The sequence below is a fragment of the Ceratocystis lukuohia genome, assembly GCF_044167205.1.
Source record: "Ceratocystis lukuohia strain C4212 chromosome Unknown Supercontig1_pilon, whole genome shotgun sequence".
NCBI lineage: Eukaryota > Fungi > Ascomycota > Sordariomycetes > Microascales > Ceratocystidaceae > Ceratocystis > Ceratocystis lukuohia.
This window is the reverse complement of record NW_027263520.1, coordinates 4,414,641-4,439,586: the sequence shown is the minus strand read 5'-3', so window position 1 is coordinate 4,439,586 and position 24,946 is coordinate 4,414,641. Positions and strand designations below refer to the sequence as shown.

At 46.6% G+C, this 24,946-nt stretch overlaps 6 protein-coding genes across 6 annotated transcripts; 4 read left to right on the top strand and 2 right to left on the bottom strand.

The window, feature by feature from the left end:
• Nucleotides 1–2,862: 2,862 nt before the first annotated feature.
• On the top strand, nucleotides 2,863–6,388 carry HOO65_011092 (putative phospholipase; the record flags this gene model as incomplete). The annotated part of the gene is made up of 2 exons (XM_071005327.1): nucleotides 2,863–4,319; nucleotides 4,393–6,388. The coding sequence occupies 2 exons, from the start codon at nucleotides 2,863–2,865 to the stop codon at nucleotides 6,386–6,388; spliced, it is 3,453 nt and encodes a 1,150-aa protein (XP_070862914.1).
• Nucleotides 6,389–6,576: 188 nt separating this feature from the next.
• HOO65_011091 (DNA repair helicase rad15) lies at nucleotides 6,577–9,423 on the bottom strand (the record flags this gene model as incomplete). Its single annotated transcript, XM_071005411.1, has 6 exons — nucleotides 6,577–7,917; nucleotides 7,994–8,091; nucleotides 8,176–8,509; nucleotides 8,580–8,696; nucleotides 8,793–9,178; nucleotides 9,420–9,423. The coding sequence occupies 6 exons, from the start codon at nucleotides 9,421–9,423 to the stop codon at nucleotides 6,577–6,579; spliced, it is 2,280 nt and encodes a 759-aa protein (XP_070862913.1).
• Nucleotides 9,424–14,007: 4,584 nt separating this feature from the next.
• HOO65_011090 (Transcription factor hamlet) lies at nucleotides 14,008–15,312 on the top strand (the record flags this gene model as incomplete). Its single annotated transcript, XM_071005876.1, has 2 exons — nucleotides 14,008–15,017; nucleotides 15,090–15,312. The coding sequence occupies 2 exons, from the start codon at nucleotides 14,008–14,010 to the stop codon at nucleotides 15,310–15,312; spliced, it is 1,233 nt and encodes a 410-aa protein (XP_070862912.1).
• A 1,247-nt stretch (nucleotides 15,313–16,559) lies between these two features.
• Nucleotides 16,560–21,748, top strand: HOO65_011089 (DNA-directed RNA polymerase I subunit RPA190; the record flags this gene model as incomplete). The annotated part of the gene is made up of 2 exons (XM_071005248.1): nucleotides 16,560–16,741; nucleotides 16,837–21,748. 2 exons carry the CDS (start codon nucleotides 16,560–16,562, stop codon nucleotides 21,746–21,748), a joined length of 5,094 nt encoding a protein of 1,697 aa, XP_070862911.1.
• An 817-nt stretch (nucleotides 21,749–22,565) lies between these two features.
• On the bottom strand, nucleotides 22,566–23,135 carry HOO65_011088 (histone H3; the record flags this gene model as incomplete). The annotated part of the gene is made up of 3 exons (XM_071006189.1): nucleotides 22,566–22,610; nucleotides 22,667–23,012; nucleotides 23,116–23,135. The coding sequence occupies 3 exons, from the start codon at nucleotides 23,133–23,135 to the stop codon at nucleotides 22,566–22,568; spliced, it is 411 nt and encodes a 136-aa protein (XP_070862910.1).
• A 1,284-nt stretch (nucleotides 23,136–24,419) lies between these two features.
• Nucleotides 24,420–24,834, top strand: HOO65_011087 (histone-fold-containing protein; the record flags this gene model as incomplete). The annotated part of the gene is made up of 2 exons (XM_071006224.1): nucleotides 24,420–24,429; nucleotides 24,533–24,834. The coding sequence occupies 2 exons, from the start codon at nucleotides 24,420–24,422 to the stop codon at nucleotides 24,832–24,834; spliced, it is 312 nt and encodes a 103-aa protein (XP_070862909.1).
• Nucleotides 24,835–24,946: the final 112 nt, after the last annotated feature.

The window sequence follows — 24,946 nt, the reverse complement described above, 5'->3', positions numbered from 1 at the left end:
GGAAAGGAAGACACAAGACAACCAAAGGAAGAGAAAGAGGGGGAGGGAAATCAAGATAAGTCTCAGGCGCAAGATTGGGAAACGCAGCTTTCCAATGCTTTCCAATCGAAGGGGGCAAAAATGTAGAGCGACAAAAATTGGCAGAAGATAAAAGTGTTCAGAGACAAAGATAGATCAGGCCAGGAAGGCCAGGCATATAAGTGGTTGGTTGGTTTGAGGAGGGGGGGATAAGGAGGTTCGTCGCAGGGAGGAGACCGCAAGATTGAGGGATGATGACAGGACGGAAGAATGGAGAAAAGAAAATGGAAGAATAATCCAAGGCAAGAAGAAAGAGGAGGACCCAGAGATCTTATCTATAAGAAAAGGAAAAGGATGTCGGAATAAATAGAGGACTACGCGTGATAAACAAAAGCCGCTGGGTCAGTAGCGAGACAAAGAGGCTATTCCAACAAGTGGGCTGATAAGCAAAGTATATGAATAATTAATTAATGGAGAACTTACAAGCAGAAAGACCCAAAGCCGAGCGATTATGTAGGTAGGTAGGGGTGGAGGGGATAGAATGGACAAGCCTGGTCAGCTTTGTGGAGATAGAAATAGAGAATGTTGTCTCAAGTAGGAAGTTGATGATCAATGATAAAGCAAGAAAAGATGATGGATATATAGAAAGAGGCAGAAACAAGGGAAGAAAAAACAAGAAGATGAAGAGGAGGGGGAGGGGAGTCAAAAAGAAAGAATGAGAGAAGTTGACTTGGGCGTTTGCCATCAACTATGGAAAGAGCTTTCCCGTTTGATCCTCTGTCGCGTTCCTACTCTATTAGACATTTTGGAAAAGAACTGTCGTACTTGTCCTTATTTTCTCCTCTCGCACAAACATGTAAGACTTGAGTATTTACAGCTCTTACTTGGGGTCTTGAAGCTTTTTCTGCGCATTTGCAATACATAGCTACCAGTAGTCTGTGTGTAGCATACCACATTCATTTCCGCCTCCATCTCGCTTTGTCTCTAACATTGGCTTCCTAACCTCCTCCCTCGCCCACTCCAGCCCATCCCATCCCAGCGATATCTTAGCATACCCTCCCTGCCCATACAAAAATAGCCACTTCCACCAGCCTAGTTTAGTTCTATTTAGCTCGAAACTAGGCTAGCTAGAGCCTTCGCCTTGGGAAGGGAAGTCTTTCGTCCTGATTTACATTCTTTGTTCTCCATGTTCTGCTTCAAGGACTAAAACTGCTCAGCGTAATCCCGCCTCCAACTCTGTGCCAATCATTATTCCTCCCACCCACCAGCTGTGCTGTGCGTCCCTCCGTCCCTCTCCTATCTCCTGTCTCCTGTCTCCTGTCTCTCTCTAGTTACTTCATCATCAAAGCTCATCACACCCCATGTCCAAGCCTCACAAACTCCAAATCTACAAAACTCCAAGACCCCAAAACTCCAACCCGAAACATTGCGAGACGGCAAACAAACATGCGTAGAACTCAAAGAGATTCTAAATGCAGCCCCTATATCTAAAATCAGTCTTTTTCTGTGCTTCTATCGCCATTCAAGCTCAAGATGCAGCTGACAACGGCCAACTCTCCATTGCTTACCGCGTACACTAACTAGGCTTACAGCCCAGGACACAGGCTCGTCATGACTCGTTTTATTTATGCTAGTCTTATTTCCTTTCCTCCATACCTTGGCTTCTCTTTGAAGCTCTGCAACCTTAAACGTGAACGCAGCAATGCCTTCTTAAACCTAGAGAAGGTCAAAACTCTGACGATCCACCTCGAATCGGCAACCCTGATTTGATCCTGTCCCACTGGTCTACAAGGTTGAGTCTGAGTCGCATTTGTTTTTTTCGATCCTTCCAAGTTCTATCTTCACCTTCACCGCCTTGATATGTGCCTTAAAGCCAAGATGAGACTAGATAAGGATCATATAAAGAGTAGATAGATCTGTACGTGTGCATTCCCATTCTCGATGCAATACATGCTGTGCAGAACGTCAAGCCCACCTATTTTTGATTAGCTGTAGCACTTACTTGCCTTGAATAAAATCAATATAACTTTTTGCTTCTTCAAAGCTGCTAACCCTATCACGTGACTACAGAAACACCATTAACCCTCCGCGACTTGATGTAAAATATTATGATTTCCTAACCTTCAAACCGTTACCATCCAGAGCCATCCCTCTGCATCGTCGCCAAGCAAAACCCGATATCCATCTATCCAGGCAGAGTAGCCAAAACAGTCTGCCTCTTCTTTTTTTGTTCTGGATGCTATTCACTCTCAACGTCTCCACTCACATCCACCCTTACCAACCTTGCCTTACCACCTTGCTATCAGTGCGCAATACACACAGCCCTACTTGCATTTTTTGCATACCAGCCAACAAGCGGTCTTCGTTTGCCTAGAAAATACCGTTCTTGTTCCTCTCCTCGTGATACCATTCAGGATGCATTATCACGCAAGCTAGCTGTCAATCTTCCTACAAAGAAAACAAGGGAGTACATCGTCACCTCTGCAGATATCATGCGTTGAAAGTGCCAACGAGTTTTGCTAAGGCTCAGCAAAGCAAACTGTCGCCGTCCGTTAATTGTTACTTCCTACTGCTCTTTACTTTACTCTTTGTTTTTTTTTTTTTTTTTTTTTTGCCGCAGCGCAACCTCCAACCCCAGCCTGAAATAGGTATGGTATATATTAGCTTACTATAATCAACCATGCGGTTCACATGTCGCCGTAATTGGAATTCAACTAACCAAGTTCCAGCAGCTTTGCCTCTTCGTCTCTCTATCTAGCTCAGATTACTAATTCTAGAGCTATTGTTTATATATATTGTCTTGCATTCAGTGTAGCCAACCATTTGTCCACATCAACATTGAATATGCCGCCAGAAGCCGCACACTACGGCCCTATGTGCTGTCTAGCGCCACCTCCCTCGGAATACACTCTCACATCAATTGAGGATCAGCCCAAAAGCCCTGGCGAGTTAAATTCAAACCCTCACAATGGCACCACATCGGCACCACACCATGACCACCAACTCGGCTCAGATACAGACGACCTCGAACCACCGCCTCCCCTCTTACCGCAGTTCTTCTACTCATCCTCTATTCCAATCGACGATCCGCTTTCGCCTGGGACAAACCCTAATACCTCTGATCCTACCGGGCTCAAAGGCCAACTCCGCCCCTTCTCACGCTCCGACAGTAATGTTCTTGAAAAGGCCTGGAGAACCTTGACCGTAAAGCGCGATCGTGAAACCCATCGCCAAATATACAACCTTCAAAATCCCAGCCCAGAAGCCTCTAAATACTACAACGATGTCTTGGTTAAACTTATACATACTATAGCTAAAAAGCACTTTCAAAAGCATGGCTCTAAACCCGAAATATGCGCAACGGTACTTCAACCCGTAAATGTAGCTGCGCCAATCAGCGAATGCTGTACTGATCTTTGGAAAGATATCGACTTTGAGCTAAGAAGTCGATTCTGTGCACTCTTGCGCCGCCACGACCTTCGGTTTGGTCGAGAACGAGTCGCGTTGGAAACTATGAACGAGCTGAGGAAAATGATTCTCCTCAAAACAGCGACATATACATCCGGGAATGAACTTATCAGAACTCAAAGCTTCACATCAATCCCATCTACACGAGACGTTTCACGAGGTTCCACGCCTTTTCTATCGGAGAGCCTGAAGGGCACTGGCATTCCTAGGTACCTAGGAGAAGCACGGGTAGCTTCGAAAGAAACCATGACCGATCTTGAAAGCCGGACTCGCGCTCTCTCCAGCCGCTATGAACGCGAACGGGAGCGGTCATCGACACCTGTAACTTCCTCATTTGGATCTCTTCCACCTCCCCAACTACGCTCAACAAGGTCCAATATGTTTTCTGTTCCCTCTTCTCTTCCTCCTTCTGTACCTCGTGGTTCCGGACCTACTTCTGGGATAGACACCTTGGTTCAGCAAGCACGGCGGCAAGAAGAGACTCATTTAGAAAAGAACCATAAGCTGCCACAAGCAATTCCCGTGTCAAAAGATCAGCAGGGGCAAACTCTACTGAAGAATGCTGCCACGCCTCTTGTTAACCAGGATTCGCATCTCTCAAAAACTGCAGAGGTCGCAATGGCTAAGAGTGCCACGCCATCCCTTCCACGTTCCGATTCTACTATGTGCTCTGACGGTGACTCGCTTGAAGCCTTAGATCTTGAAGAGATGCAAGTTTCTGTTGGGCTCTCAAGACTTCATGTGGTGAATGTAGCTGAACTGATAATGAAACCCATTTATTGGTCACCGGTAAATGATCTTTCCCCCGTGATGCGGGCGACTTGGTTTTACAAGTAAGTCTAAATTTCCTAGTTCCTTCCTTTTATTGCTTCTACTTGGGGTTTGGCTACTAACTTGTATTCTCAGAGACACCATGATGCCTGTCTCTGTTAATGTGGCTAATCAACTAGAAGCTGGATATCGCGAGTTGCGAGCTTGGAGTGAGACGTGGCAGGTTGAGCTTTCATGTGCTGTTGAGATTGGAGCAGCCGGCGAAGAAAAAATATCTTACCCTTTGTGGCCTCAAGAATTGTCGAATCCTAACGCAAAGATGCCTTGTCTCAACGAACCGCGACTATCAAACGACATATACTGTGCTATCCGATGTTTTTATGATGAGGCTGCGGCTGAAGGCGCTCTACAATATCCCCCAGATTCAGCAAACGAATCTGGCGAACAGTCAGGAGAACCTACAGCTAACACAATCCCTTACACTAACCACCATGTCATCTATCGAGATTCTCGCCATGCCTTTATTCTAAAGCCTAGCCTCAAACCATCAGCATACTACAGTCGCCGCCCCATTGCACGCATTTTCAAGGGTGTTAATATTGGTGTTCCCGTCATCAGAGGCTTTGATCGAGAGGCATGGGAACATTTGTATGAGAAGTCGATGAATCCTAGTAAATCTGATAACTGGGCTGCCAGTAGTGCATCTGACGACGTCTCTAAAGGAGAAAATGGCGATCTGGCTAGTGCCGATGAAGGTGGTCAAGAGTGCCCAGCCTGTTTTAAACAGAGAGAAAAGGGGCGTGTTACTGATCTTGTGCTGGTTGCTCACGGAATTGGCCAAAAGTTTGCCAAAAGAGTTGAGAGTTTCCATTTCACTCATGCTATCAACTCATTTCGACGAGCCGTCAACATTGAACTTCAGAACCCATCGGTCAAGAGTATTTTACGCCCCGAGCATAATGGCATCATGATCCTGCCCCTTAATTGGCGCCATTCTCTGTCGTTTGGGGACGATGGATCCGTCGAAAACGAAGAAGAAGATGCCGAGGAGCCGCCACTCTCTGGTCAGTTTGGTCTCAAGGATATTGAGCCGCCAACAATCCCGGCTGTCCGAAGTATTATATCCGACGTGATGTTCGATATCCCCTTTTATATGTCTCATCACAAGTCAAAAATGATATCAGCTCTTGTCTCGGAAGCCAACAGGGTATATCGCCTATGGTGCCGTAACAACCCAGGTTTTCTCGAAAATGGCCGGGTCCATATTCTCGGCCACTCCCTAGGAAGCGCCATGGCTCTTGATATTCTTTCGAGACAACCCAATTACGTCCCAAAACTTGATTTATCCCCCCCTAATACGCCATCAAGTCTGCACTTTGAATTTGATACGTGCAACCTGATTCTCTGTGGAAGTCCGTCTGCATTTTTCTTACTTCTAGAGCGTGGTACGCTGATTCCACGCCGTGGCCACACTAAACCTGGAACAGATCAGAGTGACTTTGATGACCCGGCCTTGACAGGCGAGGCAGGCAAGTTTGGCTGTTTGGCTGTCGAAAATGTGTACAATATATTAGCCAAGGAAGATCCAATAGCTTACTTGTTAACGGGAACTATCGATCCAGCCTATGCCGCAAGCCTGAAAACAGCCTATCTTCCTAGCACAACAACATCCTTTTTCAGAAGTGTTGGTAATACATTCAAAGGCTGGGTGCCTGGAACGTCATCTCCAGCCAAGACAAGCACAAGCACAAGCACAGACATTTCGTCTCCTGATGACGATGGTGACACTCTAGAAAACCAAAACGCACCCCCATCATCAATCCATCTTCCCTCGCAGTTAGAACTAGAGATACACGACTTCACCCGCGAAGAGGTTGCAGAAAAAAAGGCATTGCTACTCAATGACAACGGCCAAATCGACTGGTATTTGCGAGGGAGCGGAGGGCCTCTCGAGATACAGTATTTGAACATGTTAAGTGCGCATACGAGCTACTGGAAGAGCCATGACTTCATTCGATTTCTCTGTGTTGAAATTGGAAGACGTCCAGGCCGTAAATACACCATGCCAGAAATGCGTGCACAGAAAGCGTTGAAACGCAACGTTGAGGGCACTTCATTGGGAGCACTATAAACTCATGTTCCATACTACGTATTGAACATCGGGGGGGGGGGGGGGGGGTATCGCGATCTATCTGTATGTATCTATGTTTAGATTTATTTATTTCTATATCCATCCTATTACCATCTCTGTGTATGTAATTTGACTCAATATAAGCAAAGCTTCTTCATTGATAGATATGCAGCATCTTGGTATGGCCCTCAAAACTCGTCGAGGTCCATCATTTCATTAGCGTCAAGCCCATATTCCGCTTCATCCAGCGTCCCATTTGCTCCCTTCGCTGCTTCCTCTTGCAAAATTCGAATGCGCTCTTCATCCTGTCTCTCTTTATGAGCCATCAAGTCCTTATAACTCCAGGTGCTAATACCTTCCTGGTCCTTCGCCTTGAAGGGCTGTGCCATATTGCGAAGGAATTTTCGCGCATTTCCCACAGCCATATCAGTACTAAGATTAACGTCAGTCTCTTTAAGAGCCTGGCTAATCCATTTAGGCAGCTGGTTACGCTTCTTCTGGAAACGACGGTCAGCCAGTACCATGATTCCATAATCATCCTTTCCTCTAAGTACACGGCCAAGGCACTGTGCAGCGTGACGCATAGCATCGAACGACAAGAAATCATTTTCGCGAATGCGGTATGTCTCCCGCAGAAACTCAAGACGGGCCTTGAGAATTCGGGATTCGGTGTACTGGAAAGGCACGCCAATACACAAGACAGTACGGCCATACTGGTGGTCGAAATCAATGCCTTCAGAAACTTTGCCACGTGCAACACAGAGCAATACTGCACCCCGCCCATTGCAACAAGCAGTACGGTATGTCTCCAAAGCCAGAGACGTCTCTTGGGCATCTGGTGTTTCTACCAAAATCAACTTGTACTTCCATACCTCATCCAAGATACCCATACCCTGCCACATGCTGATAATGGATTCCATATACAGATACGACGGGAAGAAGACGACCATACCATCAGGGGTCACTTTGGCAAACTCAGTGAGAATAGTTCCGTAGTTACGCACCACGCTAGGCTCATTGCGGACCTTGAAGCCAGTGGATACCGAGGCCTGATCACTCCCACGTGTGATTACCATCGGCATAAAGGACTTACGCGCAAGAGTCATAGTGTACGATTCTTGCACCACAGTAGAAAAGTCGAGCATTTTGGAGTACATGTCTAGAGGCGACATGGTACCAGATGTGATGATAACAGACCGGAAACGTTCAAACACGGGGCGAATTGCAATGGCAGCATCCATGCATGTAAAGTGCAAAACTGGGTTGGGTACTTCAGCGCTATCAGACTCGAATGGCTCCAAGATCAGCACAAACCCCTTTTCATAGGTTGCCACCAGGGTTGCAAAAATAGCAACCTCCTGTAGTGGTTGGTAGTCCTCAATGTTGGTAAGCTCAAGGGTGCGGACCAAAGATGCCAAGCGCTCAGAGGAGAAGCGCAATGGCTTGCGTTCGATAAAGGTATGCTCCTTGAGGTGGGATAGAAATGAAGGCGGTGTCTCTGAAATAACATGGCGAATCTTCATTCGGGTCTAAAGAGGAAATCGTGTTAGAGTCGATAAGTCATGCAAAGAAAGAACACCTCTAACACGGCATATAACAGCTTACCTTGAGGTATTCGATGAAACGTTTCAAAAAGGCGACGAAGTGCTCTGCCTTACGAATATTACCCGGAACGGCTTCCTGTAAAAGATCGTCCGGGAGCGCTAGGAGGTGTTGGCAAGGGAAATTAGTCTCCGTAGAAGCATATTTCTTTTTTTTCTCGTCTGTCATCGCAAACTTTATCTTACCTGGATTTGACATGAATCCATCATCCTCTCGTCTCGCCTCTTCTGCCTCTCGGAGTCCTTCTACGAGCTTTTCGTACTCGCTACGTAATTTTTCTTGATCTGTAGCCTTAAGCTCGTTCACCTTGCGCTCAAGGTTAGCGGCTCCACGTGTTGCACGTTTGAGCGACTCTTCTGTGATATCAGTGCTCAAGGCCTCAATGCACACATTGTCAATGTTATGGGCCTCGTCGAAGACCACAATACAATCCCGGGAGAACTCCTTGGACACTCGTTCTGCAATTTTGGGATCCAGAAGGTAATGGTAGGAGTAAATAACGACGTTGCAAAATTGGAACTTTACCAACGGGACATGTGAGGTTAGCCCAAGGGAAAAACGAAATCCTGCAAGGTCTAGGCACTCTTACCATTCGCCGGGCCGTAAAGTACGGGCACTGTTTGTTCTCTTCTCCATATCGAAGGAGACTGTCGAATGTCCAAACGCCATTCGGGATCAAGTTGTGAGGATCCTTCTCGTAGAGGTTCTATATTGGAAGTTAGAATACATCAGCACGACATTCGCGATGTAGCGAGACAGCCCAAGGTCGCAATATCATGGTATATCTCGATCCCTAACTCACATCGTGATAAGAGCACAGGTCAACGTCCTCGCCGCGTGCCTTTTTATCCATGATGAAGGATGCTGTTAAACTCCGGCATCTAGCATCAACGACGGCGCCGCTCTTCTCCTTCTTGACGGAAGGATGAAGACACAAATTTTTTCGGCTCGTCAAGCCCAAAGCGCGAAATTCTTCTTCATAGCCGAGCTGTTCTGCACGGTACTTCATGAGATTTTTCAGTTCAGCCAGAGCCTTTTCAATCTCAGATACCGTACGAGAGCAGTAAATTAGCTTCCGGGGCTCTGGCGAGTTTTGCTGATAGGCGACAATGAGCGAAAGAAGAGATACGGTCTTTCCAGTGCCCGAAGGCATTTCGAGCACACAGTTTCCGTCCGCATCAAGTGTTCCTATACGAGGTGTCGTTTGTTAATGAAAAACTGCTGCTTGCAATGCCAGATATTGTGTGCAGTGCAGGCCATATATCCAAGGCAAACCAATGGAAATCTCGGCATCATTCGCTTCAGGGAGGGTGTTTCCTACTCTTCAGATCGCACATATAGCTGTAGCAAGCATGCAATAAGATACGTTACATGGTCAGTCTTGGAAAAGGCTTGCCAACCACCAAACTCATCAATACCTTGAACTCACGCATATTGTTCTGCGATACCTCATGTCAGTCATAAACAATCACATGCCTAAATCTACCACACGAATTTCCGATAAAACCTCACCTGGATAGATCCGTGGATACGGAAATAGAACTGGGAGTTCACTGTGAGGCAATGGGGATTAGTAGGCCAAACAGGTAAAATTTGTCGATAGATATATATTTCATGAGATATCATCCATACTCAATAAAAAACTTCATTGTCGCTTTTTGCTGGAAAGGCCCGTTTCTTCCTTTCGATCAGAGACAACGCTGGGAGACAAGAGCAGTATATGGCGACAAGGCTGAAAGCAAGAGCTGTTTTGGCGCAACCTTGCTACAGCCTCGTCAAGACTTGAAGCATTTGGGCAGGGAAGCTCGATGAAGCGTCTTAGTCGCCCTGCAAAAGGACACCAAAATTGCACGTAGTCACGTGCTGTTTGTCAATATGTGACGTGTGTCTGTACCCTAATGTCTAGTGTAACCCTAGTAAATATCGCCATCTGCGATTCAATGCAAGCTGCGACGTTGCATAGAGACTTGGGTTGTTGGCAATTTTACACAAGTTTTGGCTGACATGCTTTTTTTTACATCGGCGCAATTTCACAAGATCATATATACCTCACTAGCCACAAATAGCCAGCTAGCTGTAAATAGAGAGCTCCCATTACGACTTGTGTTGCCAAAAATACTCTGGTATCATTTGCAACCAACATAGCTCAGCCCACTGCAACGCACACAAGCAAGAACTTGGATGATCGAGTTGAAAATGGAAACAAAATGTAACTCTAGACTAGCAATTGGCCTTCAGCACTCTGGTTTATGGACTTTGTGACTAAATCCCAAGCCGTGGCAAAAATTGCTCAGTGAATTAAGGTTGGCCTTTGGTGGTGCCAGGGATTTTCTCAGCATAGAACCTGTTGTGTTTGGGGGCTTTTAAGTTCCTTTTTTTTTTTTTTTCTTTTTTTTCTTTTCTAGCTATTCATCACCCCCAGTCCTTTTCTGGCCCTCATGCATTGGCTTTTTGCTTATCTCTTGGTGGTCTTTTGCTTACTCCTCATTTTTCCCCTCTATGCTCTTAGTAATGCAGGTGTCAGCCGGGAGGAGGTTGCATATTGTATCCGCTCTTGAGCACCCCATCCTAGCTTTGCCGACCTAAAGACTTGAGACACAAGTGTGAATTAACCGATGATGCTTGGGGCATCTAGAAGACGGTGCACTCGGGCTTGAAGCAGAAAGGAGCCGGAGAAAGACGCGGCAAGTCAAGCACAAGATGCGATGCTGGCCGTTATTTTCCCCGCTGCTAGCAATTAGATTACAGATCGTACAAGATCACAGGCCGCAAGCCGGCATGAGCGGCTAGGAGCAAATAAGAAAGGGTAAGAAGAGATGAGATGAAAAAGAGAGAAGCTGTCTCTCAGAAGAGGTAAATGCAAAGGTTGAAAAGGGAAATTATCAGTGTCGCTCGTTTCACTGGATGGCTTGCCTTGTACAAAGAGGTCAAGGGCCAAGCATAGACCTCATTCTCCTCGTGGGTAAGATAATGCACGGAAGAAACGTGATCCATGCAACAAGTTGGGGGTGGGGGGTGGTGGTGGTGGTGGTGGTGGTGGAGGAGGGCTTTAAGGGGTCTCAAGGGTCTCAAAGCCGGCTCCGTTGGTCTAATCTAATCAGGGTTGGACGCATAAGATCGCAAGGCATTGAGAAATCCGAAACATCAGCGATCGAGGCTCATGCCATTCCCATCATTGAAAATTCACAAACAAAGATGGCTAAAGGGTAGTGGCGAGAATAAGCATGCAAGATAAGCAGGTAGAGGCCAAGAACGGGTGTAGTGATGCAGGTATTTTGGTTAAGTCTTGGTGATTTTGTCGGAAGCACAACTGTGATGATGGGGATTTCCTAGTAGAAATGTATTTCTCATCTTGCGTTTTTTTTTTTCTTTTTCTCCATTTCCATTTTCTATTCTTCTTCACTCTACACTCGGGTTTCTGGTGTGTTTACCATACTCTCCATGTGATATTAGTGACATGCAGCGATACAGTGCAGAGTGGTTGCTCATGGCATAGCAAGTATAATGTACGACGAAGTTGAAAGAGGACTATCTACGACAACTGTGCCAAAGGTTTTCTTAGTTAAAACAGGGCACGGCGGTACAAAAGTACTAATCAAGTTTTGGTTAGCAATAAATCCCGCCTTGGTTACTTTTAGATATGTGACATTGCTGGTGCCTGAGAAATCAGAAAATAGACCAAATTGATTGTTTTTCTTATGATAGTTAAGAATAGCAAAAGAGAGAGAGAGAGAGAGAGAGAGAGAGAGAGAGATGAATCTTGGCCCTGACTTCAATGTTGCGTTTAAATTACTAATATTTTCCTCGAAGCACGACTTGGCGAAAGGACGATGGTTCTAAATATAGACCAGACCAACAAGTATTTGCTGCAACATGGATCGACGAGAAACAACATCACGATGGTAAGAAAGGCCCCATCCCATCGCTTGTTATGTGGAGAAGACAAAGATAGAAAAAAGAACGATAATAGTGGAGAGGAGACTACACCTTCCAAAACACAACCTAGGGGTTCTTTGAAAGGCCCTTTGAAAAGGGCCTTGAATTGGACATTAAATCATTGCATGTGATCTAAAAGGGAAAAATGGGCTAAGATCTTGAAACCATCTCTTCTATGGAAGGCAAATCGGAGAATAACTATGGAGCTAGATGAGGCCGAGCGAGATATGAGGAGGAATATTGAGGACCGAGCCATAATGGAGACGAAACAGTGAAAGACCGGGGGGGGGGGGGGGGAGGCTTTGATGATTTTTCAGGTGCTTTTTGGATTCAAGGGTATTTGATCCGAGTGCTGCTGAATTCCAAGTAAAAGACCAAAAAATAGAAAGATCTAGTTGGGTAAAGAGCGAGCAAGATGGTGAGATATTTCTCTTTCCTTTTTTGTCATAAAATATCGCAAACATACAGACAAGACACTGCAAATACAGATGAAGCCTTGGAAGATGTTGGATCAAGTCTGGGCTAAGGTAGCCCCCCCACCGTATATGTGATGTGAAAATAAGGAAGGTGCAAAGGACTCGACTTACACGAGTCACTTGGTGCTCAAACCAAGTAGTTGCCTTAAAACTCGTCGGTTGTGTTAGCCGGCCCGGATAATCAATTGTCCGGTCGCTTTTCGGACTGTGATGTGATGTATGCAATGCAATGCATGTTGAAGGTTAAAGCACAGCCCCCCGCCTGCCCGCCTGCCCGCCTGCCTTTCCTGAACCTACTTGCTCTGCTAGAGCCCTTTGAAACCCAAGAATTTGAAAACTCCCTCATCAAGGCGGGGTTGGCACCAAAGACACAGACACAGACAATGTCAATTCATGCAATACTGGGATTATCGGCTGTAAGGCATGAGAGGCGGAGAAAGAAGTTGAATCAGAAAGCACATGATTGTGCATTAGCTCTTCAACAATAATAAGTAACGAAATTTAAATCCTATATGCTACGTCACTCGCAAAAAAAAAACACGATAAATACACAAGTCTTGAAATAGAAACTCACTTGGAAATTATTGCATTGAGAGGCTAACGATTAGTGTGCTGTTAAAAATGCTCTATGAGATACGGTGCTACCAGGATTGGGTTTCAAGATGGGATGCAGAAATAGCGATTTCCTCTTTTCTTTACATGTCTTCTAGTGAAATTGCTGTGGAATAACGTGAGGTCAAAGCCATAGCAAGGCTGACGATGGATTAAGAGTGATTTCTCGATGAATCGGCAAGCAAGCCGGGTCATATCGTTGCCCAAGGATTCTGTTTTTGGCTACTAGAGAGTTACAGGACATTTGAGGATGGATGGAAAAAGACCAAGAAAGGCTTAGACACACCCATATAGGCCAGCATCTTGCAGGGATGGCGGCTTCATATGCATATGGATTTGTGTTGCACGCAGTGCCTTCACTCTTTGTTCTATTCGCATTCTAGGATTTCACGCCCTTTCATCCTCGTCCTATTCACACCCCTTCTTTTTTTTTTTTTCTCTCTCGTCCCTACTGTCCTTGGTACACACCCCCGGTTGGCTTTTTGGCTTCTTGCCAAGATCGAGACCTTGGATGCATTGGCATTGCGCTCTGGCTTTTTTTTTTCGTTCTCTAACTCAAGACCATGTTGTTTTTCCGGATATCTGTTTGAGCAGAGACTTGATACAAGTACTAGCTGGTCCCCGTTGCTGTCAAGGTCAAATCTTGATCTCGATCTCTCAAGTTTCTGGCAAGCAAGTTTCCAGCACATACAGCAAGTTTTATTCCCATCATTTGTACATCTTGGCCTTCTTTTTTCTTCATTCATTCCCTGGTTTTGTAAATTTCGCATCTTCATTTTGGTATTGCATACTATACTCTACATATCTATCCATCTTCCGACTATACATATATTGCTTCTTTCTCTTCACATCACATCACATCACATCACTCTCGGGACTCAAGTTGAGCTTGACTAGCTGGCATCTACTTGACCAACCTCTCTGCTTCATTGTCTTTATCCAGCTTCGCTTTTTTTTCTTTTCTCTCTTTCGCTCTTTTCGCCAACCTTCAATATGGAACTCTCGCCTCCCTCTCTCACTCGCTCGCCCTCGACCCCCCCTTCGACCTACTACCGTATGTCGTCCCCTGGGGCTGTTGAGCAGCAGTACAGACTTCAGTCTATGTACTCTGATGCGGGATGTGGCATTATGGACTCTGGCTCCTCCATGGTCCATGCTGGCTGGAGCTCCCCAGGATCGACTCTTCCTTCGATGTCTGATGCTACTGGTGCTTCAGCTACCCCTACCTCCATGCCTACTTCAATCATGCCCTCGGACTACGATAGCTTCAATGCCTATGAGCAGCAATCTCAAAACGCTCATGCTCATGGCGAATACGCCCAGGAGCTATACCACCACCAGCCCTACAATGTCGAAACCGCTTCCACTGGTGGCCACTCGCCTGTGCCTTCTCACAGCTCATTCGGAACTCCTTTCATGCACACCACTCCTCTTCCCCCACGCATCAAGGATGAGTCTCACCTTGAAGCCTACAGCAACCTGAGCGGCAACCGCTATTCGCCTCCTGCTATCCACCCCACCTCTGCTGCGCCCTTCATTAACGATGTGTATGGCCCTCCCCAGGGCTATGTTATCGACCCTATGCAGCAGACCCCTCACTCGCAGTCTGCCCAGCATTTCTACATCCACCCCTCGGTCCCCCATGATCCCGTGCTTCTAGCCCCCGCTGCTGCTCTTTCTGAGTCTGTTCTGGCTGACCGCCGCTTCCGCCTGCGTGGTCGCCGGGCTCCTCGCCGTCTCACCACCAAGGAAGAAGCCAACTTCCAGTGCGAGGTCAAGGGATGCGGTAAGCTCTTTAGCCGCAGCTACAACTACAAGGCACACATGGAAACCCATGACGAAAAGCGCGAGTACCCCTTCCCTTGCGAGGTGACGGACTGCACCAAGAAGTTTGTGCGCAAGACCGATTTGCAGCGCCACCATCAGAGTGTGCACATGAAGGAACGTAACCACTCTTGCGACTACTGCGGTCGCAAGTTTGCTCGCAAGGATACCCTGCGCAGGTAAGCTTTAAATTCACACTCTACTCTATCTCTCACTATCAGGAACATAGGAAGCTAACCAGGCTCATGCAGACATATGGAAGATGGCTGCTCCAAGCGCTTCGATCTCAGAAGCGTTGATTTGCAGGCCGATGCCTACGATGCTCTTCATCAGCAGAGACTTCCCATGGCTGTTCAACCCATGGCCCATCCCTTGACCTCTCCCCCTCCCCACCACATTTCCATGGGCCCTGTTGGTGGCATGATTGCGCCCGCCATGGTACCTTGCAACCAAGTCCACACCTGGGGCCAGTGAGCAATTCTTTGTTTACTTTTCCTTTTTTTTTTTTTTTTCCTTTTCCTTGTCATCAGTCAATCTGTCTTTGGACAGTATACTTCATCCATCTCACGTTGCTTATGATATCCTATCCCTGGAGTTTTGCTTTATTGTGGAGCATCTTGTCTTCTTTCCTTCCTCCTTCCTCGTCTTCGTTGTTTATTTTATGTCCTCGCTGCATCATAGTTTGGCGTTTCCTGTATATAGATTCTGGACTGGCATTTTTCCTCATGTCCAATGGGGGGGGGGAGTTCAGACTCCCTCATCCGGACTGTCATTTATTCGCTACCATCGTCATCATCATTATTACTACTATTATTGTATATTTCTAGCCCAATACAAACTGCATTTATTATTAAAACAACTTGCTCGAATTTCTTGCGTAAGACTTGCATTAATGCATGTATATAGCTGGTAAAGTTCAATTGATTGCTCATCATACAGTGTAACGTGTCACAAAAATCAAGCATAACACAGATTACAGTTGGTCCCATAATAATTGTGACATGAGATTTGCCCAGGGCTCTTCGTAATTTAAAATCTGGCTGTGGCATGTTGTATTTGCAAACATCCAAGATGGCGTAGTGCCTGAATACATTACAAAGCGACGCGGCATTCAGCATGGTTCAGCGGGTCGCATGGGAAGCCCGCTTGTCTTATATTGAAGAGGGCTTTTTGTTTTTCTCTTGCTCTAACTTTCTCTCTTCGAAGCTTATCTTATCGCGATCCACATACACCGCCTTTCAGAGTTTTGCCAACATTCACCGCCAAAAAAATTCAATGGGTCTCTGCCCCACTTCACCAGGCAAAATTCAGTCGCGCATTTGTTCTGGAAGCCGATAAGATTTTTTTTTTTTGCATTTTTGTTGCTTAATTTTCTTCACTGTACGGCACAACGGCTAGTTGGTTTTTTACGTTTGCGATTTGCCTTTGCCTTCTGTTCTTTCTTCCGTTTTTTCTGCTCTTCCTAGGCTCATTGGTTCTTCGCTAATGTTCACAGCCTTGGCCTAGACTTCTTGAGAGAGCCCATTTTCGTCTTTTCTCTCTCTCTCTCCTTCTTTACCTACCAAGAAGGCCTTTAGAGAACTCAATATTCCAAAGCACGGCGCTCACGAAACATCGAGTATATTGCCCTTCGTGTGCTTGTCGGTTTGGATGCAGCACCTCTGCTGTCTTGCTAGACACGTCTCTTGTATCTATCTAGACTTCCGCCTCCAACCGTTACGATGAATATTTCCAATCCCGTGACCACAACGGTCGACCGGGTTGAGTTTGACTTCTTGACCAGCCAAGATGTGCGATCCATTTCTGTCAAACGAATTCAGAACAGCAACTCCTTTGATTCTCTTCTGAATCCCGTGCCAGGCGGTCTCTATGACCAGGTTCTAGGCGCATGGGGCGACTCACCGTAAGTCATGTATACAATTTATACAATCTGCGATAGCTTCTTCTCCAAGTTCCCCCTCCTTCACGTATTAACACGGGTCTTCTCTCTCGCTATAGATGCTTGACCTGCCACTTGAACCAGTACCACTGCCCCGGCCATGCTGGCCACATCGAACTTCCTTGTCCCGTCTACCACCCTACTTTTATCGATCAAGTCTTGACGCTGCTGCGTGCCCAGTGCCGTTACTGCAGTGGCTTCCGTATGTCGTCCCGCTCTCTCCATAAATACCTTTGCAAATTCCAGCTTCTGCAGTACGGTCTGATGGAAGCAGCGCATCATATCGACACTCTTGATGAAGACCTTTCTTATCTCCCAGACGACCTTCGCCATCCTGGCTCGGAAAGTGAGGCTGAGGAGGATGGTGCTTCTAGCACGCAAGACATGGTCATTCGCAAACGTAATCGCTTTGTAGCCTCCGCCATTAAAGGCCGCCGCATGCTTGTTTCCGAGGCCATGGATTCCAAGCACGAAGGAGCCACCTCTTTGCGCCGCGTGCTAGTAAAGGAGTTCCTGGTTGAGGCTAATCGCGTAGGAAAGTGTTCCACCTGCCAGGGTGTTTCACCGCGCTACCGCAAGGATGGGGCCGTCAAAATCTTCGAGAAATCTCTATCCACCAAGGAAATCAATAGTCTGAAGTCTCGTCGGTTAAAAGCTACAGATGCCATGATTTCGCATGCATCCAAGGCCACTCAGTCCCAGGCTGTTGACCAAGAGGACGAGGCCGTTGATGTCAGCTCCAACACCAATGGTACCGCCGACTCCGATGTCGATATGGGCGATGCTCCTGTGAGTGTTGACAACAGGCCGTCGCAGCGGTATCTTAGCGCCATGGAGGTTCAGAGCCGCATGGAATTGCTGTTCAAGAAAGAGCAAAAGATTTTGTCTTTGCTATACAACTCACGACCCTCGAGAAAAGTGGCCACCGTTACGCCAGACATGTTCTTCATTGAGGCTATCCTAGTGCCACCGAATCGCTATCGCCCCGAAGCTCGTATGGGTGCAGGCCAAATCTCCGAGAACGAACAAAATTCTCTGTTCAAGAACATTCTTCGCAGCTGCGAGCGCATCCAGCGTGCCGGTATGCTTGAGGATGGCAAGGCACGATCTATGCGAGAGCTTGCTGATCTACACAGAGCCTGGATTGAGCTCCAGGGCGCTGTAAACTCGCTTATCGACAAGAACCTAAACCCCACCAAAGGCGCTGCTGCTCTCAAGAACGAGGAAGGCATCAAGCAGAAGCTTGAGAAAAAGGAGGGTCTGTTCCGTATGAACATGATGGGCAAGCGTGTCAACTACGCTGCCCGCTCCGTCATCTCCCCCGACCCCAACATCGAAACCAACGAAATCGGTGTGCCTCTCGTCTTTGCCACACGCTTGACCTACCCTGAGCCTGTGACGAGCCATAACTTCCGTGAGCTTCATCAGGCTGTCATTAACGGCGCTTCGCAGTGGCCTGGTGCTGTTGCCATTGAAAGTGAGACCGGTCAGCTGACTAATCTCCGCTGGAAAACCCCCGATCAGCGGGCAGCTCTGGCCAACCAACTCCTGGCTCCCTCCTCTGTATCGTCGACTGGTACTAAGAACAAGAAGGTCCACCGCCATATCACCAACGGTGATGTTGTGCTTATGAACCGCCAGCCTACTCTTCATAAGCCCTCTATTATGGGCCATCGTGTTCGCGTTCTTCCCGCCGAAAAGACTATTCGTATGCACTATGCCAACTGTAACACCTACAATGCCGATTTTGATGGCGACGAAATGAATATGCACTTCCCGCAAAACGAAATTGCTCGCGCTGAAGCCTTGCAAATTGCCGATACCGACCACCAGTACATTTCAGGTACACAGGGCAAGCCTCTCCGTGGTCTGATTCAGGATCATTTGTCCGTCTCGGTTGCCCTTTGCAGCAAGGACTCCTTCTTCGGTCGTGGTGACTACCAACAACTCGTCTACGCAGCCCTTCGCCCTGAACATGGCCATATTTTGGGCGACCGTTTAGAGTTAGTACCACCAGCCGTCCTGAAGCCTTTTCCCCGCTGGACTGGCAAGCAGGTAGTCACTACTATCCTCAAGAACATTAAGCCGCCTAACTGTGGCGGACTTTGGATGAATGGGAAGACCCAGCTCAAGGCTGCCCAGTGGGGCATTGGTGGCGAGGACGAAGCTCTTGTTCGTTTCATCGACGGCGAGTTTATCTCGGGTATCCTTGACAAGTCTCAGCTAGGTCCCAGCTCGGGTGGTATGATACATGCCATTCATGAAGTATACGGTGCCGCTATTGCCGGCAAGACACTCTCATCGTTTGGTCGTCTTTTGACTCGCTATCTTCACATGCGTGCTTTTAGCTGTGGCATGGACGATCTTCGCCTCACTAAGCACGGCGAGGCGGCACGTCTCAAGGCTCTTTCCGGTGCCCAAACTGTGGGCCTGGGCGTTGCCAAGAAGTATGTCTCCCTGGATGAAAACGACTCCTCCATCAGCGCCACCAACCCGGAGCTCATGAAGCGTATGGAGGAGGTCTTGCGCGATCCTGTCAAGCACGAGGGTCTTGATCGTCTTATGAATCAGCAAACTGCTGGTCTTACTACTGAAGCAACCAGCTCATGCATGCCCGTGGGCTTAGAGAAGCTCTTCCCACAAAACCGAATGCAGGCAATGACTACCTCTGGTGCCAAGGGTGGTCAAGTCAATGCCAACCAAATCTCAGTCAATCTTGGTCAGCAGGTTTTGGAGGGTCGTCGTGTTCCAGTCATGGTCAGCGGAAAGTCCCTCCCCTGTTTCGATCCCTTTGATCCCAGTGTTCGTGCTGGCGGGTACATTGTTAACCGCTTCTTGTCTGGTATTCGGCCTCAGGAGTACTACTTCCATCACATGGCTGGTCGTGAAGGTCTAATTGACACTGCTGTCAAGACAGCCAGTTCTGGATATCTCCAGCGTTGTATCATCAAGGGAATGGAAGGTCTTACTGTTTCGTACGATTCTACTGTTCGTGATGCAGATGGCTCTCTTGTGCAGCTACTCTACGGCGAAGATGGCCTGGATGTGTCCAAGCAAAAGTACCTGACTGACTTCACCTTTGTAGCCCGCAACATGGAGTCTGAGGCATCACAGCTAAGCCTAGGCTCTCTAGACGAGTCATTGGTAAAACGCAAGAGTGAGATTATGAAGCAAATGAAGAGCGCTGTCAAGCATTCCAAGGCCAAGGATGGAAAAGCCAAGGATCCGGTTACCTCTGTTCTTAACCCATCCCGCAACTTGTTCGCTACCTCTGAAGCTTTCTACAAGAAGATGACTGATTACATCAACAAAAACCCCGATGGCGTCGTCAAGGACAAGGAAAAGAAGCTTTCGACGGCTTGTATTAGCAAAAAGGATGCTGAGCTGCTCTTTGCTGCCAAGTACATGCGCTCTATGGCTGAGCCTGGCGAGGCTGTTGGTATTGTTGCTGGCCAGTCTATTGGTGAGCCGTCAACCCAAATGACTCTAAACACATTCCATTTGGCTGGTCATTCGGCCAAGAACGTCACGCTGGGTATTCCCCGCCTGCGTGAAATTCTGATGACTGCTGCCGTGAAGCTCAAGACTCCCAGTATGACCCTAGTTCTCCGTGATGATGTGAGCAAGCCTCAAGCCCAAGCCTTTGCCAAGTCGCTTTCAATCTTGCCCATGTCTGATATTCTCGACAAGGCTGTTGTCAAGGAGCGTGTCGGCAAGGGCAAGGGTCACGCCCTAGCCAAGATTTACGATATCAAACTGTCCTTCTTCCCCTCGGAGGAATACACCAAGATATATGCTGTTACTGTCGATGACGTTATTTCAGCCGTTGAGACTCACTTCTTGACTAAGCTTCTTTCCTTTACTAAGAAGGAAATTAAGAAGCGTTTGAGCGATAGTAACTCATCTACTCCGGCCGTTGGTGTTTCCGTTGGCACTGTTGAAATGGCATCTACTTCGTCTACTAACAATCGCTCTGCTGATGATGAAGACGAGGACGACAGTGATGATGACGATGACAATGATGCCACCACAGCCAAGCGCAAGGCCAACCGTACCGAGGCATCGTCCTATGGTGCCAATGATGATGAGGATAATGCGATTGAGCGTGAGGCAGATAGCAGTGACGAGGAAGACGACGAGGACGAGGGTTTTGCCAGCAGCCCCAAGGCTGGCAACTCACAGGATGCCAGCAGAGACTCAGACTCTGAGGCGGATTCTGCCTCTACCAGTTCCAACAAAATCTTCAAGATCACGAGTGCCCATCGCTCTCGTCGTGTTCTACAAAAACATGAGAATATCACTCGCTTCAGGTGCGATGAGCATACTGGGTCTTGGGCTGAGCTCAGTCTTGAATTCGATATTGAAACCCCCAAGCTCATTATGCTCAACTTGGTTCAGGACGCTATTCGTAAATCTGTCATTCGCCAGATTCCTGGAGTTGGCGCCTGTACCTTTGTAGAGGATGAGAGCTTGGTGGATCCTGTGACTCATCAAGATATCAAGGCCAATGTTATCCATGCTGCTGGTATCAACCTCCGCGAAGTTCGTAAATACTCTGACTTTATTGATGAGGATCGGATTTACACCAACGATATTGCGGCTGTCCTAGAAGAATATGGTGTTGAAGCTGCTCGCAACAATATCATCCAAGAGCTAAATGCCGTCTTCTCTTCTCACGGTATCTCAGTTGATGCTCGCCACCTCAATCTAATCAGTGACTACATGACACGAAATGGTGGCTTCACCCCTTTCAACCGTATCGGCCTCAAGGGCAACGTCAGTCCCTTCACCAAGATGAGCTTCGAGACTACACTTGGTTTCCTGAAGGAGGCACTGATTTCTGGCGACTGGGATGATCTGAAGACCCCAAGTTCACGTATTGTCATGGGCAAGCTCAGCAAGGTTGGTACGGGTGCTTTTGATGTTTTCACCAATGTCCCTACCGTTACTGCCGAGGCCGGCTGGGCTTAATTTTGGCATGGTGGAATAACACGCCTTTCGACGTATATTCTACAGTTGTTTTTTTTTTTTTTTTCCCTTTATTGTCGTTTTTTTTTTCATCTACATGTGTGTTTCACATCAGGGTCTACTTGCCAGTTTTTTTTTCTTTTCTTCACATCTTTCTTTCTTTTTCTTCTGTTGGACTTTAGTTGGCGGTGTCGGGGCCTTTGCTTTTATGTTCTTTTTATTTTCGATTATGATGAGATTCTCCCACCTGGTGATTGTACTATCATTATTATTTTCTGTTTAGCCTGTAAGCTGAAATATTTACGCTCACAAAAGTTGCTGTCTTTTTCACAATATCACAACTATAACTTGGTCATGATACATAGCACGTGATCACTCTTCAGCATCAGGATATCATTGGCTATTTGACTTAAATGATCATGTGATCTGACACGTAGTCCTATATCTGGCCTATTTCTCCTTAATTCAGGCAACATGATGGACGCATCGGTCAACGGAGCAAAACGTACCAATTTTGCTAGTTTGCATTCGATCAACAGTATTCCACAGTTTACTATACGTTAATTTATGTGAATGGGGTGGGTGTTTTTGAATGAAAATGAATCATGAAGCATGTTGCATTGCAGGTCCCAAATGCGGCACTGTTGGCCGCTACAATAAAAATGATAGTTTACAAAACCACCCAGCAATAAAAAAAGATAAGCAATCACTCAACGCCGAATTATCCCCACTGTGACAATAACACTAAACTATCGCGTGGTATTCCGCGAACCACTGAAAGTCGAAAAATAAAGAAAATGTCAAAACACATTAATCGCGTTTAGTTGCGCTCGCCACGGAGACGACGGGCCAGCTGGATGTCCTTCTATGGGGGTGTTAGTTATTTGTATACGGCATGAATATTGGTATGATGTTTCGTACCGATTGGATGGTGACACGCTTGGCGTGAATGGCGCACAGGTTGGTGTCCTCGAAGAGAGAGACAAGATAAGACTCGACGGACTCCTGAAGAGCGCCAATGGCGGAAGACTGGAAGCGAAGATCGGACTTGAAATCTTGGGCGATTTCACGAACCAGACGCTGGAAAGGCAGCTTGCGAATCAGAAGCTCGGTTGACTTCTGGTAGCGACGAATCTCACGGAGAGCGACGGTACCAGGCTTGTAACGGTGAGGCTTCTTGACACCACCGGTTGAGGGGGCAGACTTGCGAGCGGCCTTGGAAGCCAGCTGCTTGCGAGGGGCTTTGCCACCAGTGGACTTACGGGCGCTGTGATAGAGTCCAATGTTAGTGAGCTGGACGCGTTGGTTTGATCTCGATGATTCAGGAGGGAAATGTAATGGCTGGTAGGTATAGAGAATCAAAAACTTACGTCTGCTTCGTACGAGCCATTGTGTATTTTTAGTTTGATTGGTAGTAGAGAATAAACAACTTTTTTTTCAGTTGATTGATAGGTGATGAATGTATGGTGAGGATGAGAAGATGAGTTAAAAAGTGAGTAGTGTGGATGCAAGAGAGAAGATTATGGGCTAGAATGATGGGACATGACAGGTATTTGTATTCTAGTTGTGGGTCCTCTGGCTGATTTGTGATTGCGTTTCAAAGGCAACAGAGGCTAAACAGGGGCAGAAAAAAAAGATGGCAGGCGCGACTGACAACTGAGCAAAAGCCACCATGTAAAAAATAGAGAAAAAAGGCGCGTGGCCAAAATGGCAATTTAATAAGTGGGCCTGAAAAATAATGAGCAGATAACTCAATCTAATCTGTCTGAAACAGGAAGGCCATGAAATGTCTTTTGTTATCAGAAGAAAAGTAAGGCAATGGATGATGAACTGGTCTGATGTTATGTTATGTTAGAAAAATCATCAACTAGTAGAACAACCAAAAGTGAAAAGGAAAACAAAGTAACCACTAACATATATTTGTAGACAAGATCCGACATCTATAGTTTAGACATCATTATTTTGGTGTAATTCAATGGCATTATTTGTGGTTGTAACCCTAAGATACAGCCATGACAAAACTCATTCAATTTGAAAAAGCACATTGCTGCATAAAATTTACGTTGCTAGCCTAGTCTATCACAAAAAAATATTTTTATCCAAGCGAGAGGTCTGTTAGTGCCTTGTTAAAGACGCGTTGTGAAAGACACGCTTTGTGCAATTCCATGTATATAATTAAACTAGGAGAGCATGAGAAAAAGAACAAGGCTGGAAATATTTAGCCAAATAGGGAAGGGGAATGCTAGAGTGGAGACAAATGCCGCAAATGCATTTTTTTGATTGGTTAGAGCGTCTTTTGTCTCTTTTTGGAAGTACTATGTTGCTAGACGTCCTGGTTGGTCATGCAAATTAATTAAGCAACTTCAGCGCGTTGGAAACAGAAATAGTGGGGCTACAGTGCAACAAATCAGTACGCGTTTTTAGCAAGCTTTATTTTGAGTGATCGGGAATTGTTCACAACTTGTTTAAAGATGTCAGTATGCCCCCTAGTTTTTGGCTGAGTATACCTGCATACAACATCTCACTTTAACCCAAATCAACCAATCTGTTTCTGAACTTCAGAACAACTCTTTTCTCCTTCCGAAGAATATTGCCCTCGTGCTACTGGTCTACTTTTTCTTTTTTTTTTTTTTTTTTTTTTTTTTATTCTAAACACTTTCATTAAAACTCTACAATGTCTGGACGTAAGTTGCCAATCATAATCATCGCCCTTTTTTTGAATTCTTATTTTTATTTTGTGTTCTTAAATACTGTTCATAACATTGGTCTAACTGAATACTCTCACAGGCGGCAAAGGTGGTAAGGGTCTTGGTAAGGGCGGCGCCAAGCGTCACCGCAAGATTCTTCGTGACAACATTCAGGGTATCACAAAGCCTGCTATTCGTCGTCTTGCCCGTCGTGGTGGTGTCAAGCGTATCTCGGCCATGATTTATGAGGAAACCCGTGGTGTTCTCAAGTCCTTCCTTGAAGGTGTAATCCGTGATGCTGTCACATACACCGAGCACGCCAAGCGCAAGACTGTTACCTCTCTGGATGTTGTCTATGCTCTGAAGAGACAAGGCCGCACTCTGTACGGTTTCGGTGGTTAAACCATAGGTGTTTATCCATTGCGCCCTTTGTTTCCTTAGCTATTTGATTTCTGCTCTTTTGCACATTTGATTATACGAGTCACGGGCCGCTGTATTATCTGGCGGCATGTTT